The 17,604-nt window shown below is 35.7% G+C and overlaps 1 protein-coding gene across 17 annotated transcripts in view; it reads left to right on the forward strand.

Annotated features, from left to right (window-relative positions):
• PARD3 (par-3 family cell polarity regulator) overlaps positions 1 to 17,604 on the forward strand; it is a 663,835-nt gene that overhangs the window by 394,639 nt on the left and 251,592 nt on the right. For 11 of the 17 annotated variants that reach the window (XM_019465161.2, XM_019465165.2, XM_053895761.1 and 8 more), the window contains 4 exons: positions 478 to 863; positions 5,686 to 5,825; positions 8,682 to 8,810; positions 11,192 to 11,230. In XM_019465161.2, coding sequence (XP_019320706.1) covers positions 478 to 863; positions 5,686 to 5,825; positions 8,682 to 8,810; positions 11,192 to 11,230 — 694 coding nt within the window. The remainder of the gene's footprint in view (positions 1 to 477; positions 864 to 5,685; positions 5,826 to 8,681; positions 8,811 to 11,191; positions 11,231 to 17,604) is intronic. The other 6 variants (XM_053895760.1, XM_019465163.2, XM_053895765.1 and 3 more) reach the window with 1 other exon arrangement.

The following is a 17,604-nucleotide window of genomic DNA, read 5'->3' on the forward strand; positions in this document are numbered from 1 at the left end:
AATTAATTTTGCTGATAATGGATAGTTGCTCTCTATAGTTTTCTAAGTATATTTATAAGTATATTCATTTCTTCAAAAACTCAAGTCATCCCCTGTGATTTATTTTTTAAATGTATTGGATAACATCGTAGAGACAACATTGTATTTAATTTCTATTCCTATCGCAAGCATAGCACCTCTGTTGTGCTTAAAATTTTTATTTAATGAGTTGTGATTGAGATTATAGTACTTTATCTGCAGTTGTAGACAGTTGTGTCATTTTTAGTTTGAGAATGAGAAATTTATATTTGGAGAAACAGCTCTTCTTTTATCAGAGCTTACAAACTTGATTGATAAATGGGATATTAGAATTTTGTTTTTCAGTTTCAACGAAGTCTATCAGTTCTTGTTGCTTAATTAGTGTACTTAATTAAGCTCATAATATCTCCTTGTCTGCCAGTCTCCTTTTGCTAATTTTCCATTCTTTCTCAAACCCAGAGCACAACATATGTTTCGCCAAGCCATGCGTACCCCCATCATTTGGTTCCATGTGGTTCCTGCAGCAAATAAAGAGCAGTATGAACAACTATCCCAAAGTGAGAAGAACAATTACTATTCAAGCCGCTTTAGTCCGGACAGCCAGTATATCGAGAACAGGAGTGCGAACAGTGCAGGCCTTCAGGCCCTGCAGAGAACACCCCGACTGAACCACCCGCCCGAGCAGATAGACCCTCATCCCAGACTACTACCTCAGAGCACACACCCCTCCGGAAAACCGCCCTCAGCTCCAGCTCCGGCAACCCACAATGTATTTAGTACCAATGTAAGCAGTGGTTACAACACCAAAAAAATAGGCAAGAGGCTTAACATCCAGCTGAAGAAAGGTATGAACCTCCTTGTTTTGTTTTATGGAATTTATTTTAAAAATCAACCCATTATTCTGTGAAAGAACTGATATAATGACTTAAAAATATTTAAAATTGTATTTCTTGTGCTGTTCAGGTTCATTTTGCTATTTCAGAATAAACATACAAAGTTCAGAGAATAAAGTCTTAAAAGTAAGCTTGTGTGAAGAAGGTAGCAGTAAAACTTTTTGGTAACAGAGGAAATTGCTTTCAGGATATTACTATTAAACCCAAAACAATAATGAGGAATTGACTGTTTAGATGACCCCCCTCGATATTCAGATACAGCTCTCAAAGAAGACTTTAGAGCTCCTCCATTTCAACCCGATCATTTTGGCAAGGGCAAGTGATTGATTGGTTTGGAGCTGTAGTGGTTCGTGGTAGAAAGTAGGTTCACCAAGCAGGTAGTTCCATTGGCTCCTTGTCTCCTACTTTTCCAGAATATTGAACTACTTCCCTTTCTTAGGGTGACAAGGGAAATTTTAATGAGCCTTGCCAACTCTTTATTACATACATCTTACATCTATTTATTTAAGTATCCCTTCCATAGTCTATGCATCTTTTTATATAGGAAGCATGCTTTTCCATTTTGTTCTTCTCAAACACTCAGAGCTGACTAGTAGGCTTGATTTTCTGATTTCCAAACACTGTCCCCTCGAGGCACCAAGGTACACTTTTGCTGTTAATCATTCGTTTTAGCTGGACATTTTGATGTATTTTTAAATCATGTCTTTCAAAATGATGTCATAAAGAATATTTCTCTTTTTGTGAGCTCAACCAACTCCTACAGTCGGATGGAAATGAATCCAAGAGATATTGAGTGATTTCCTTAAGTCACATGGCTGTTGGCAGCAGATTCTTACTAGAACATTTTCCATATCCTGACATTTAGACCATTCTTCTTTCCATTTGGAGCAGGGTTTACAAGGTTGTAAACTCTGAGATCCTGTTTCCTTTCTAATCATATTCTTTCATTGAACTTTATGTGAACCACAAACTCCTTATTTCTGGTTACTGACTTTTAAGCTCCAGATACCTGGTTGACATGATCAGGAATTGACAGCTTTACTCCACTTTGAAACCTCTTACAAATGCAGAGTTATATCAGCATAAACCCCGTTTAGCTTTGTTAATTCCTGAATGAGATAAATATCAGATCCTGTCTTACTTTTCCTCTACTCAAATGACAGGCCCTGTTTTTTAAGCAAAAACAGGTTAAGAAACACAAATGGAATTGTATAAAAGATAAAATTCTGCCTGGGATCTCTCAACAAAGGGAAAATATTTTACTTGGCTCTTGTCATAAAGATATCAGTTTATAAATACCATTGCCCTTGTACACTGACAGGCATATTCGTTTAGTTAATTACGGTTTTTCACACAATTGTATATTAACAACTTATGAAACAATATGAACTTTTAGATAAAGTTAAATTTTATTTGCCACTAAAAAAAGCATTCCTTTGAACACAAAAATTAACAGTTTTATTTTAATAGCATTTAAAAAGATATGATTACATTGACACAGCTAATGGAGAAAGACTGCACTCAATCATCAAGATTAGAAAAATGGAAACAATGGTTTTCTTTGAAATGTTTTTCTGACTTTGAGGATTCTAAATGATATAGAGCCTCATGGCTCTATCTTCATTTTAATTTACTGTGAGAATGTATGACAAAAGGCTGAAACCAACTGTGTATTCTGTCAATAGTTAGAAATAATTTTATTTGAAAAATAAATTATGTTTATGATAAATGAGAGTGAAGAAAGCTGATTCTCTTCCATTAGTGCTGAATACATATTTTAAAAATAATGATTGTATGAGAATTGAACATGCTTTCATTGTAGCCAGCTGCTAAGATTTTTACCAATTAGGATTGTTACATTTAACATTTTTGATGAAGTCCATCAAAAACTTAGGGTGTGTTGGTGTTAAATTTTAAACTCAGTTCAAGGTGAACTGACATGCTTTGAATGATAGTTCTTCATAAACTGAGTTCAATTCTATTTACTAAAAAGACAGGCCTTCATTTTAATGATTCTTTGGCATAATTTAGGAACCCTGTCATATAACATGACAAAATAGGATAGCCCTTTATGTACTTGCTTCCGTAATTATGATTTCTTAATATTTATTGCCATTTTGCCATTCTCAAGTACCCTGCTCTTTTGTAGAAATTAGCTTTTTAATAAAGTCAGAGGAGAAGGTCAGTAATCTGTTTCAGTCAGTGCAAAATGTTTTGTTGGCTTTGCTAAATGAAAATTGATATCTATTTATCTTTCTTTTAAAGGTCATTGCCTGGACTTTTAGCTTACAGATTTAGGGGTTATTGCTGATATTTTAATAGTATTGAGGTTCATGTAACAGTCAGTCTTTGTAGTTCATACAAATTAATATTGCAAAAGGAGAATAATTTAGAATTCTTTCTTAATAAATGTTATTGCAAGTCATTAGAGTTTCATGAAAGCCAGAGACATATGGAAACATCCCAGAAGAATAATTAGGAAAATTTCATATAGACAAGATGCCATTCAAGTCTTCAGCACGTAAGACTCAAAAATTAACAGTCCAGGCACATTGTTAAAGTGACTTCAGACTTGATGTAAATGAATGTTTTATAAGAACTTGAAAACATGTAGGGTAGGTTTTGTTACAGGTATAACAACAGAATGTAATTCTTTCCCTTCATTTCAGCTTTGTTTCTTCTTTAAGCCACGTTTTCATTCACAGTTACTAACTCAAATCATTTACTTACAGATTTATACTCTTGCTTATGGTTCCGTATTGAGTGTTGCACCAAGTTAGTGTATTCTTCTGCAGATTATTCACCTTTATGTAGCTCTTTATTCTTCCCACATGAGCAGTATTTCTCCTAGTACCATTTTGACTGAAATGGAAACCAATATCCTAAAAAGTAACTTTTTATTTTTTAATGTTTTAATATATTCCCTTATTTATTTTGAGACAGAGAGAGACTGTGTGCCAGCAAGTGCAAGTAGGAAAGGGGCAGGGAGAGAGAGACAATTCCAAGCAGGATCCACACTGTCAGGGAAAAGCCCAATGTGAGGCTCCATCTCAGGAATCATGAGATCATGACCTGAGCTAAAATCAAGAGTTGGGCACTTAACTGACTAAGCCACCCGGTGCTCCCAGACTAACTTTAAAAAGTTCTGGTTTTGGTGCCTGGGTGGCTCAGTTACGCATCTGACTTTGGCTCAGGTCATGATCTCACGGTTTGTTGGTTCGAGCCCTTCATCAGGCTCTGTGCTAACAGCTTGGAGCCTGGAGCCTGCTTTGGATTCTATGTCTCCCTCTCTCTCTGCCCCTCCCCTGTTTGCTCTCTATCTCTCAAACAAAAAAATGAATAAACATTAAAAAAAAAAATTAAAGGGGCACCTGGGTGGCTTAGTCGGTTAAGTGTCTGACTTCGGCTCAGGTCATGATCTTGCGGTTAATGAGTTCGAGTCCCACATCAGGCTCTGTGCTGACAGCTCAGAGACTGGAGCCTGCTTTGGATTCTGTGTCTCCCTCCCTCTCTGCTCCTCCCCAACTCGCTTGCTTGCTTGCTCTCAAAAAAATGAATAAACATTAATAAAACATTTAATAAGCTCAGGTAGAAATTAATCATTATTAGAAGTGTTATAAAAATTGTGTGATTCATTAGAAATTTGTTGTAGTCTTTACATTTTTTTCTTGGCTCATTTTGGCTTGTTTTCTGTTGATTCTAGTAACTCTAATCCTTTTTCTGCACTGCATTGCCCTTATGAGTGCCTATCAAGACAGCTGCTTGAGGAACCCAGAATTTAAACTCTACGGAATGTTGCAGCAATTTATAAAGGCCTTGTTAATTTCAGTACTGTTTTATTTTATTTTATTTTATTTTATTTTATTTTATTTTATTTTTTTAATGTTCATTTATTTTTGAGAGAGACAAAGCATGAGCTGGGGAGGGGCAGAAAGAGAGACACAGAATCTGAAGCAGTCTCCAGGCTCTGAACTGTAAGCACAGAGCCCAGTGCAGAGCTCGAACTCAAGAGCCGTGAGAGCATGACTTGAGCCGAAGTCAGACACGCAACTGACTGAGCCATCAGGCACCCCTCAGTACTTTTAAACATAATATGATAATCCGTAGACTTGCTAGCTATGATCAGAGATGGGGTCTTCACTGGATAATTTGCCTTTGTATTTTATTTTAAAAATTTTACTGATTAATTGATCGAGAGTATGTAGGGTGAGATTTAGGTGAACAAATCTAGGTCCTGTCAGTAAATTGTTGTAATTACAGTTTTGGGAGGTTCTGATATCTGTATCTAGTAAAACTTCTCTTTTCCCTATTTCTTTTCCATCTCTTGATCATTTTCTCTTTCCTTGCTTCATCTCCTACCCTTTAAATCTGGATACCAGTATTGCACAATAATGATTGATTTTGGGGGTACTTGGATTGTGTCAGAATTTTTTCCCACATGGAGAGTTAAATTTATTTCACACGAAACATTCAGGCCAGTTTAAAATGTTTAGCTGTAGTATTTGTATATTACCTTTCATTTGTCTTGGACTAGATTCACATTTCTTCTTAGATTAAAGAATTTTGAAGTATAAACCATTTAAAGCTTCCATAATTTAGTCTACTTTGAAAAAGCTATTAAAATCTTTATGGTATTAAAAGCAATGTAGGCCCCTGTGAACACTACAAAATGTCAAGTTTAGGTAGAAAATAACAAATCCTTTATGTGCCATACACCTGTGAAATTCAAGGTATCTCATTTTATTTACTTCTTTTGTTGTTGTTATATGTTTAGGTACAGAAGGTTTGGGATTCAGCATCACTTCCCGAGATGTAACAATAGGTGGCTCAGCTCCAATTTATGTGAAAAACATCCTCCCCAGGGGGGCCGCCATCCAGGACGGCAGACTCAAGGCAGGAGATAGACTTATAGAGGTGAGTGACTTCTAAAAGTCAAAAGTGCTGTGAGTGTTAAAAAGTTCCATTTATAAGGGTCAGTTCATTTGTCACATTTTCATAAATATGAAAATAAATTATATATTTTAACAGAAGTACACATCATAAAACAGTGAATTTCTGCTTTACTTCTACTTTTTTCTATGTTATTTGATGAGAAATATCGTTTCATTGAATTTGCTCATAAATTTTTAGTTACTCAGGCATTTGGTTTATGAGATAACATTTGTCATTATGTAAGTACAGTGTCTGTTAGGTTATATTTCTAGATGGCTTTAAATTTATGTCTGGTAATATAGAAATGATATCTAGTTTGTAATCAGAACACAGACAAATGTAATAAATGAAAACAGTGTGTCTTGATGAGAGGAAATTTTGAAATGGCAGCATGGAGAATGAATTGAGACATAAAAATCAAATGTCAGAAAGAAAATAGTTTTTCAGAATTTCCTTTTCTGTACCTCAGGAGTTTCGGTTCATCGGTCTTTGAGACCATCTTAGACATACGTAAACATATGTTTAGAAATTTCTGCGTGTGTGATCATTTGTATATATAGAAATTTCTGCGTGTGTGATCATTTGTATATATAGAAATAAAAGGAAGAAAGATTGAAAAAATCTTACTAGTCATTTTTCTTAGTGTTTTCTTCCAAGAACATAGTCTGTATTCTTAGCAGCATATATTGTGTTTCCTAATTTTAACTAGTATTCAAACACTAATGTTAAGAGGACATTTTTATTGCATTACCTTTTCTTCTTTACTCATAACTTCATATGTAGTTTTGAATTCTGCAGGTTGAGGTTTGTTGAAAAGTAATTGAGCAAAGGATTGCCTTTCAGATTTTTCTATGTCCACATTTTGGGCCTAGATTTCTTAAATCTTACTTCTTTCCTGGTCGTATTGTTCATGTGACACCATTTTTTAAAGGGGCACTGATACAATCTAAATAAAAGGAAAAGTCTGAGTATGAATTATATTTAGAGTGTTTCCAGAAAGGACCACTTGTCCTTGGGGTGTAAACTGAGTAGTATTAGTCCAAATTTGCATTTGTAGCTTTTTTTTTAAGTAGTAGGAAGCTCACACAGGACTTGAATCTAGTCATCTTTGCCTCTGAGTGTCAAAAATGTGTGTCCTGCACCAGCCCCACTTCCTTCCTTCCTTTCCTTTCCTTTCCTTTCCTTTCCTTTCCTTTCCTTTCCTTTCCTTTCCTTTCCTTCCTTCCTTCCTTCCTTCCTTCCTTCCTTCCTTCCTTCCTTCCTCCCTCCCTCCCTCCCTCCCTCCCTTCCTTTCCTTTCCTTTCCTTTCCTTTCCTTTCCTTTCCTTTCCTTTCCTTTCCTTTCCTTTCCTTCCTTCCTTCCTTCCTTCCTTCCTTCCTTCCTTCCTTCCTTCCTTCCTCCCTCCCTCCCTCCCTCCCTCCCTCCCTCCCTTCCTTCCTTCCTTCCTTCCTTCCTCCCTTCCTTTCCTTCCTTCCTTCCTTCTTCCCTTCCCTTCCCTTCCCTTCCCTTCCCTTCCCTTCCCTTCCCTTCCCTTCCCTTCCCTTCCCTTCCCTTCCCTTCCCTCCTTCCTTCCCTTCCTTCCCTTCCTTTGCTTTCCTGCTTGCTTTCTTGCTTTCTTGCTTGCTTTCTTTCCTCACATAATTGCTTTACTCTCAACACATCACAAAGGCAGTATTTCTATTTTTGAACATTGGGAAGAACCTCCAACCTGTATTTCTTTAGAGTTAGGTTTTATTTTCTGTAGCTGTCAGCTTTCTTTGAAACTGCATATTCAAACATTTTAAGCCTAACTTTCCACGATTTGTACTTGTAGCTATACAATATCAACAATCTTTTGAGCAGTTTTTCTGAGCATCTGGAAATTGGAACGCATATCTTAAAAAAAATAGTATCAAATCAGTAATTTTTTTATTACCTGGAAATTTTTCCTTTCTTTAAACCTATTATTCTTAAATCTTTCACGCATTCACTTACTAGTATACATTGAGTGGTGGTAGATTGTGTTTGGTGGAGAGGGAAAGGTTCCAAAACATATTTTAACTACAAGGATATTTTGATATTACAATTTAAATAATATACTTTGTTGCCTTTGACAAAATTTTATTTTTGTCTAAAGTGAATACTGAATAGTTTTTAAAAGAAATTTTCACTTTTATTTCTTTTAAGTGTATAGTGCTATCTGATAATGTTATACTTCTTAAAGATCAAAATGATGAGATTCCTCAGGAATTGGCTATTTTAAATCTCTTTGTTTTGGTAGAATTCTCTTAAACCATTGAAAAATATTGAGGTATTGCTACCTCAAACTATTGCTACCCCTTCAAAAATATTATTATCATTCTGCATTCTTCCTTAATGCTTGCCTTTTAGGGATAAAAAGTTATCTTTATAGTTTTCAGTAAAATTTCATTGAAAGTTATACCAAAAAATTTTAGTGTGGTTTTACTATCCCCTATAACCTTGTTATTTTCTTATAAGAAAATCTATGATACACAAGGCCATCAAGATATCTCAGTTCAAAGCCAGTAAGTTTTGTGTTAACATGATAATTTGGATATAGTGTTTGTTTATTGCTTGTTACTTGTTAGTGCTCTGGTAGCTGTGGCTTTTGGTTTATTAAAGAGCACTAAAAGATTTACTGCTTCCTGGCTCACTTCTAGATGCCTAGTCTATATTTCTTTGTTAACCACAACAGCCTGGTGGCTAGCAGATCATGGAAGAATTTACCATGAAATGAATTGTGCTCCATCGTAGACATGATTGGTTCTACGATGTGTGTCTTTTCTTCTGTCTTACGTTTGCATAGGATTGCAGCTGAAAACTTTTTATTTGTTTTAGGTAAATGGAGTTGATTTAGCAGGCAAGTCCCAAGAGGAAGTTGTTTCCCTGTTGAGAAGCACCAAGATGGAAGGGACCGTGAGCCTTCTGGTCTTTCGCCAAGAAGATGCCTTCCACCCAAGGGAACTGGTGTGTAAATTTAGAGCAGATGAATGATTTCTGATGAACATGAGCCAGGGATCTGGGCTAGCCACCTGATGGCCCATGTTTACTAAGACATTTTCCAAGTAGTGTATATGTTTTATATATCTTTCAGCCTTAACTGAATATAAGCATTTTTTTCTTATATTCTTTTTAGTTTCGGAAATAGATATTCAAAATTTTGAATGTAGGGGTCTTTAAAAATCAAATTACATGGATATTTTCTAGGACAGCACATGTTTATTACTGAACGCTTTCAGATGGACTGATTGAATACAGAGATGTTGATTATTTCATAACTGTCACTTCAAAGGCTGGTGTTGAAAACGTGCCATCTTCTCCACTACATATGACAAATTTTCATATTTCAGATTTCATAATGCATTTAGCTAAACCAAATAAAGCTTCTTGCTTACTGTTGTATGAAAAGAGTACCTTAAAGTATTATTGTTGAAAGTAAGGAGTCCTGAGTGGCACTGAGTCCCATGACCATCAATTACTAATATAGACCTTATTTGGAATGACACAGAAACAAAAAGGCATTTGTTTGGTATTTATTTCATTTTTTATATGTGTATCAATATGTCTACATTCAAGAGGTATTTACATAGTATTGGTGTGAATGAAATATGTATACTAAACTGACATAGTTTGAATGTTTTTCTGCAAAAAGTGCCAGGTTTCATTTATTGTGTAAAAACAACATAATTGGAGGAATCACTTTTATCTTTTGATGTGGTAAGAAAATTGTTTTATTTCTGGGACAAGTGGTATTTTAAATATTTCAAAACAGATTTGAGTTGGGCCATATTAGAACATTTGACATCTCTTTCAGTTAGTTCTTAGGCTGTCTGTAACAATTAATCTGTATCTACTGGAGTGTCAAGGTTTAAGGGGGCCCAGTTCCCAAATTTGCCCCGTCTCTTATGGCATAAGAGCCTTAAGTCTCTTATGCTGATATTTCAAGTATGGATGTGTTGTGGTTATTAAAATTTTCTTTTTATCATAAGCCAGATATATTTCAGTGTAGGAATACTACATCCCCAGGTTACCCAAATTTACTGTGATTTCATGGAATTTCAGATTGTGATAGGGCTGAAAACTGAACACTTGTGTTTTAAGTAGATTTTGAAAATTATAAAAATGTCTTTATTTCTATTTTAAAATGTTGAATGCATTATTTCTGAATTTAAATTCAGTTTTCCATTTTCCCCCCACTGTTATCCAATTTTGTGCTTAAAATGCCACCTGATCCTAAATCTGGAGATGTCTCTATTAAATTGTAAATGAGCACTTAAAAAAAAATACTAGGCTTTAGCTGTGATTTGCTGAAGCTTTAATTCTTCCTCGGTACATCTTAGCCTGTGTAATAGTTAGCATCATCAGATTGCCAAAGCCCAAACACCACTCTTCAGCGGGCCCTTCTCAGACTTAGTGCCAACAGGCAGCCAGCTTAAGGTTATTCAGGTTCTTCTTGTCCAATTTTGATCTTCCAGGCTTCTGTTTTCCCCTTCTGCTGCTTATTTTTTTTTTCTCTTGGTTATTTAATTTATTGCTTGTGAGCTTTTCATTAAGGAGTGAGCCAGTAGGCCGTCAGTCTATTATTCATGTTGCAGCTGCTTTTTAAGATTTCAAAGAATATAATTCTGAAAAACTTAAAGTGGGGGATTGCATTTAAAATGATCTTTGAATCCAGTTAACAAAACTCTTTTCCTCTGTTTGGGGTGTCTGTGTTTAAATTCTGTGTCTAAAACAAAATACTTTTATCAATATGTGCCTTTTTTTTTTTTTTTAATAAATCAACCTTTTAAATATCTATCCAATTAAAGCAACTCTATAATGTATGAAAAGCATCACATTTATAACCGGTGTAGTATTTATCATATAATACTTGTGGTTCAGACTGTTATTATCTGGTCTAGCTATCAAATTAAAACATACCTCATAACTTTGACGTAGTTGGGAAATGCAAAAAACAGAATTAGAACAGTGCCACGAATAGAGAGGCAGTCTGGTGAGATTTGTTTTCTTCCAAATAATAAATTCATGATATACTGTGAGTGAGGGAGTCAGAATTTACATCTAGGAAAATGTCTTAACACACACGTACACACACACAAGATAATATAACTGTATCATATGCACACACACACACACACACATACGCACACACATACATATAAGATAATATAATCACATCAGTGAAAGTTTGGAAGACAGTAATACATCAGCCATAATATAATCACCCGCCTTATATTTTGTGGAATTTAAGAACCAGCAAAATTTCCTGTAGAGTCAAGCTTTGTGTCCCTGTGTGTTGAAGATGGCTTCGGTCAGTCTGTATTTATATTTTTCTTCAATTCTTCTAGAATGCAGAGCCAAGCCAGATGCAGATTCCAAAAGAAACGGTAAGAGCTTTGTCTTTTGCAGGATGCAGAGATGTTGAAGAGATAAATGGAACTAACTTCTGACTAATTAAATATGAAGTTACTTGCCCTCCCTCTTCCTCACTCACAATCTATTGTGAACCTACTACATAGGTTCATTAAATTCCCAACTGGTCTCATCTTAAGGTGACTTATTGTTAATACCCTAGATGGATAATGTTTCATGATTTCCTTTGGGTAAACAGGGTTAGAACAGAGAGAGACATTAGAATAGTTTGCTGTTCACCTTCACAATAAGAGGGACCAAAATTTGGTAAGTGTAGTAGTTTGACATACATATAAAAGTCTTCATGAGTTGTGACATGTTATATTTTCAGTGGCTACAAAGTAAAAACATAAATAAAAAAGAAGACTTGATTCAGGCACAGAAAAAATAGGGAGGGCTGAAAGCACAATAAAATATCATAAACAGAAAAAATAAAGTGATACATCTGTAATTAGGCTAAACATATTAGTTGTCATATTAACTTATAGCCATTACAAGTATTTTACTTATTATAAGTTAATGTAGCATATTATAACAAGTAATTTCTCTTAATAAAGGTAACCACTCACAGCTTAGATTAAAATGCAAACCTAGTTCTATTCTGTTAAAGAGACAAATCTTAATACGACCTGGAAATAAAGGAGTAAGTTGAGTTCTAGCAGGCAATGCTAATGTAATGAAAGTAGGGATTGCCATATCAGCCTTTTCAGTCTCTGAAAGTATGGTTTTTAGTGTGGTTGCACGGCATGGGGTAAAAAGATAGGATGCTTTATATTGACACATAACATCCAGTAGAAATTCTAGCAGTCATGATCCTTTATACATCAAACAACATGGCATAAAAGCGTATCATTCCCAAATTCTTCTAAGTACAAAGAAAATTTAACAAAACCATATCTCCAGTGGATGATGCTAGTGTGTATTTTTCAAAACTGTCATATTAGGTAGAAAAAAAAAAATAAGAGTGTGAAGAATTTGAATAACATAGTTAACAGGTTTGGTTTCTCTTTACATACTCATAAACAGATAACTTTGAATGTAATAAACAAAATGTTATTTGAAAATATTCTATAATCACAATCATGGTTAACAAGTCAGACCTCGGAGGAAAATCAGTAAACAACCTTGAAAATATTACACATTCAGAAATATGAGTGATAGAAAATTTATAGTCATAGTTTTTTATTCATAAAATCAGTTGGTCAGTGATAACTAATCAAAATCACAATGGTATTTGTGTATGAATATGGTGGGAGTAGGTGGAAAGGGTAGGGGAAATTGGACAGATTGATCTTAAAGAATTTCAACTGGGCACAAGTGTGATCTGTACTATTTCATAGGCAATAATGACGGCAAAATGTACTGTAGAGCTAAAATTCTTAAGATAGCATGATATTTGTTACAGGAATAGACAAAGAGAACATTTGAACACATTAGCAAAATAGAAACAGACCTGATGTATATGTTAAAGGTGGTATTTCAAAATAGTGGTAAACTATGGTTTATTTCATGTTTTAAAAAATTGGCTATTCACTTTAAAAAGTTACATTTTTTTTCTCACCATACACCAAAGTAAATCCCAGTTGGTTATGAAATTAAACCTTAAACAATATTAAAAATCATTAAAAAATATGTAAACAAGAATATAAATTAAAAATATATGAAAAATCTCTGTTAACTTTGGGTACTGAATGTTTGTCCAAGCAGGGCAAAACCAAAATGTCATTAGAAAAATAGATTTATTTGTGTGTGTGTGTGTGTGCGCGCGCGTGTGTGTAACTTTTGTATAGCAGTAACCATACCATGAAATAGTGAAAAGGTAAATGCCAAACAGGGGAAGTATTTTGCAATGTGACCGTCGGTAAATAACCACCCCTTTATTGTTAGAATCTTCTTACAGAGCTTTTAGCAAAACAGAATGATTTCACACATAAAGTTCAGTTAACACTTGAATGAGGGTTTGAATGGCGTGGGTCCATGTATATGTGGATTTTTTTTTTCTTTTATAAATATGGTGCAGTACTGTAAACGTATTTTTTCTTCCTTATGATTTATTTAATAGTATTTTCTTTTCTCTAGTTTACTTTATTGTAAGAATACGGTGTATAATACATATCACAAAATAGGTGTTAATTGACCATTTCTGTTATCAGTAAGGCTTCTGGTCATCAGTAAGCTATTGGTGAAGTTTTTGGGGAATTAAAAGTTATATGAGGATTTTCTAGTGTGTTGGGGCAGGGGGGAGTTGGGGGCATTGCCCATAATCACCACCTGTTAAGGTCTAGGACAGTGTGAGACAGAAAATCTTGCTGTAAGCTGTAAAGATAGACATATTCTCTGAAAACATTTAGGCAGTCCTGGTGAGGAAATTGATGATTAGTCTTGACCTTTTCAATCACTAAAGGGAAGAAGTGACATGGGCTTTCAATGGAGTATTCCACTGAGAATTCCAAGGTCCATTTCATTCCACTTCTCACCCACTAGCCTTGTGTGTTCAGGAGAAAATTTGCCCAGCAAATGACAATCCAATCACTAACAAAAGAAGTTATATGCATATGTATGTGGGTCTGATTTCTGATTACAATGGAAATTTTTTCTAATGAGGGTTTTCTGAACTGAGTCAGAAATCCCAGTTTTTTTTCTAAATATTTTCTTTTCCGTTTCTTGGTGTTTTGTTGTTGTTGTTTATTTGTTTTGTTTTTACTGTGTCCTCTCACATCTGTGCCTTTGTTCCTGCTCTTACTATGTATATAATATAATACCATTTTGGGTTTTTAAAGGCTTCATGTTACATTTATAACTTAAAAAAAATTGACTTCCTGGGCCTCTGCTTCTCTTTGCACCTTTTGAGGGCAAGTCATTAAATTCATTCAAGGCTTGAAATTCTCTGATATTTGTTATTTAAACTTTTATGTAATTGTACGCACCTCGAGAATAGATAGGTCCTAAAACTCAATTAATCGTTTGTTCGTTGATTATTACAATGACCCATAACTGATTTAGTCTGAGAAATTGAAAATATGTCATTAAGGTATGTTGAGTAAGTTCAGTGACTACTAGACCTCTTGAATTGATGAGATATAAGTTTTCTGTACGTCTTCTAAATATCATCTTAATTAATGAGAGCAGCAGATTGTCTTCTAAATATCATCTTAATTAATGAGACCAGCAGATTGTAGCCAGGGTGCAATGGTACAAGAACATGTAGTTCTTGGGTCCCAAATACACCAGGTTCAGACGCTTGCTCCTGACAAAATCCAGAGGCAGAGAGACGGCTGGAGGTGAAACAAGAGAGGGGTTTATTTCAGTGAGGCCAACACCAGGAAGACAGTAGGCTAATATCTCAGAGATTGTCTCCAAAGTGCTGAATATACTTCTAGGTTTATATGAGGAAAATGTGGAGCAAAGGTCGGTGGGTACAAGTGTTGCTGGGTGAACTGGAGAGACCACAGGCCCTGAGGCCTCAACCCAGCCTGTCCCAAAGATGGCACCAAAGGCTCTTGGTCTTGTTACGAGAAAGAATTCCAGGACAGAAACAATAGAGCATACGAGGGACATAAGCAGGAATGTTTATTAAAGTGAGAGTATACTCTAGGGTGCCTGGGTGGCTCAGTCGGTTAAGCATCCAACTCTTGGTTTTGACTCAGGTCATTATCTCCTGGTTTGTGAGTCTGAGCCCTGCATCAGGCTCTGTGGCTACAGTGTGGAGCCTGCTTAGGTTTCTCTGTCTCGCCCTCTCTCTCTGTTCCTCCCCCAACTTGGGCTCTCTTTCTCTCTGTCTCTCAAATGAATTAACTTGAAAAAAAAAAAATCTAAAAAAAGTGAAAGTATCCTCTCAAGATGTGAGAGTGCCCTGGGGGTTGGGTTTCTATCTTATATTGAAGGTGTGGAATATTCACTACTTGGGGTGGGGATTTCTCAGAAGCAGGTTTTGAGCCTTTCCTTCCTTATTTGGTCAGGGGTTTCTGGCCTACTTTGTCAGCCATCTTGGGCCTATCTGGTTTGATCCAGCTTCTTGTGGTTTTGTTTTGGATTGTTGCCAGGACAGGCAACTGACTTTCTCAGGAGCTGGCCTTGACTTCCTTTTTCTTGGCCTCCAGGTCTTCTGTTAGAACCTAACTAACTGTCTCTAACACATACAGGTGGGCAGTGAATGTCGAGTTGATCATTGTCTTGGGGTCAGTCACACTTGGGTCTTGCTGGCTCAGGGGAGTCCTTATTGCCTGAGGGGCTAGTTTTGGTTCCCATGAGGACATGATTTGCCCACTGTGTCTTTTGCCTCAGTTAAGAGATAAGCTGAAAACAAGAACTTAATCTATTAGAAAGTACAGATTGAGGTCAAAATGGAAATAGTTGAAGTCCTTTTTTAAGATTAGAAACTTTAGCTTCAAGTTACCAATTCAGGATTGAACAAAATGCCAAAATATTTAACAGAGGCTCAGTGTCACTTGCTCTATGCCCTGAACATAACTCCTTTGTCTCTGAGAAGTTTATTTACTCGATAGAAAGCACTCTTATGTGGATGTCCTGGTTGGACAAGACAGTACTTGGGTGTACTAAGTCACGGTGCTTCTCCAGAGAAATGGAACTAATAGGATACATCTGTGTTTAGGAAGAGATTTTAGCATAACAGATTATCTAGTGTGATTGTCAGGGCCACCAAGTCCAAATCTGCAGTGTTTCAGTCAGCAGATTGCAGACCCTGGAGAGCCACTGGTGCAGATGACTTCTGATGTTAGTCTCCTGGACAATCTCCTCTTGGCTCAGGAAGGCCTGTGAGTTTTGGTTGACCTTTAACTGATTGAATGGGCTCCACCCACATTGTGGAGGCTTGTGTTTTATCTAATTTAAGTATGAATCTCATTCAAAAACACCCTACAAGCTGACATATAAAAAATTAACATCACAATGAGTTATTGGATTTACCTGCTGGCTAGAAGGCCTTAACTTACCAAAGTGTCAGTTTCTTCATTGGCTTCAAATAGGACTAATGCAAACTTGCTTACTGAGCCCCTAAGAACTCTTGAGTAAGATCCATGTCAAAATATAATTTTTTTAATGTTTATTTAAACACTGTCAGCACAGAGCCCAATACAGGGCTCTAACTCATGAACTCTGAGATCATGACCTGAGCCTAAGTCAGACGCTTAACTGATTGAGCCACCCTGGTACCCCCAAAATATAATTTTATGTTAAACAGATTCAAGGCTGTTAGATAAGAGTAGGACTTTAGAATAATATGGTTTAGGGATGATACTAGACATTAAAGATAAGATATAGTCCATGCTTTAATGTCATGAATTCAAAATGCATTCCAAAAGAGTAAGTGGGTTCTCTCTATGGAAACTGCAGGGAAACATTGGGGAGTCTTTGAGAACCTCCCTGAAGATCAGGAGGCACCTTGATAGGCTACCTTCAGAAGATTTAGTCTTGATTTAGAGATTTAATGAGCTAGGTAATAAGCATCATCAATAGGTTCATTTAACTAATGGTTATAGTAGATCAAGTAAATGCTACCATAATGACCCCACTGTAAAATGAGAAAACTGTAGAAGAAATTAAGAGAACAATCCCATTTGCAATAGCATTAAGAAAATGAAATACTTAGGAATAAATTTAACCAGGGAGGTGAAAAATCCGAACACTGAAAACTGTAAGACATTGGTGAAAGAAGTTGACGGTGACACAAATAAATGGAAATGTCCTCAGTGCTCATGGATTTAAAGGATTAATATTGTGAAAATGTCCATATTGTAGATCACCCAAAGTGATCTACAGATTTAATGCAATCCCTATCAAAATCCCAGTGATGTTTTTTCTCAGACATGGAAAAACAATACTAAAATTCACACTGAACTATTAAAGACCCCTGGCAGCCAAAGTAATGTTAAGAGAGAACAGCTAAATTAGAGTCATTACACTGCCTCTGAGAAGCTTATTTACTTGATAGTAAGTATCAATAAAGTATTGATCATAAACTATCAATATAGTTTGAACTGCCTGAGTTCAAACTATATTACAAAGCTACAGTAATCAAAACAGTAAAGTATTGGCATAAAAAGGGATATACAGGCTCAATGGAACAGCATAAAGGGCCCAGAAATAACCCTATCTATATATGGCCAATTTAATTATGATAAGGGACCCAAGAATATATAATGGGGAAATGATAGTTGTGTTGAGAAAACTTGATGCCCACATGCAAAAGAATGAAACTACAGTTGTATTTTACACCATACACAAATTTCAACACAAATGGATTAAAGATTTAAGTGGATTTATGAAACCATGAAACTCCGAGAAGATAGAGTGGGTAGCAACTTGAAGTTGGACTTGCTGCTGATTTTTT

The sequence above is a fragment of the Panthera pardus genome, unplaced genomic scaffold, assembly GCF_024362965.1.
Source record: "Panthera pardus isolate Hobbes unplaced genomic scaffold, ASM2436296v1 HiC_scaffold_6, whole genome shotgun sequence".
Taxonomy (NCBI): Eukaryota; Metazoa; Chordata; class Mammalia; order Carnivora; family Felidae; genus Panthera; species Panthera pardus.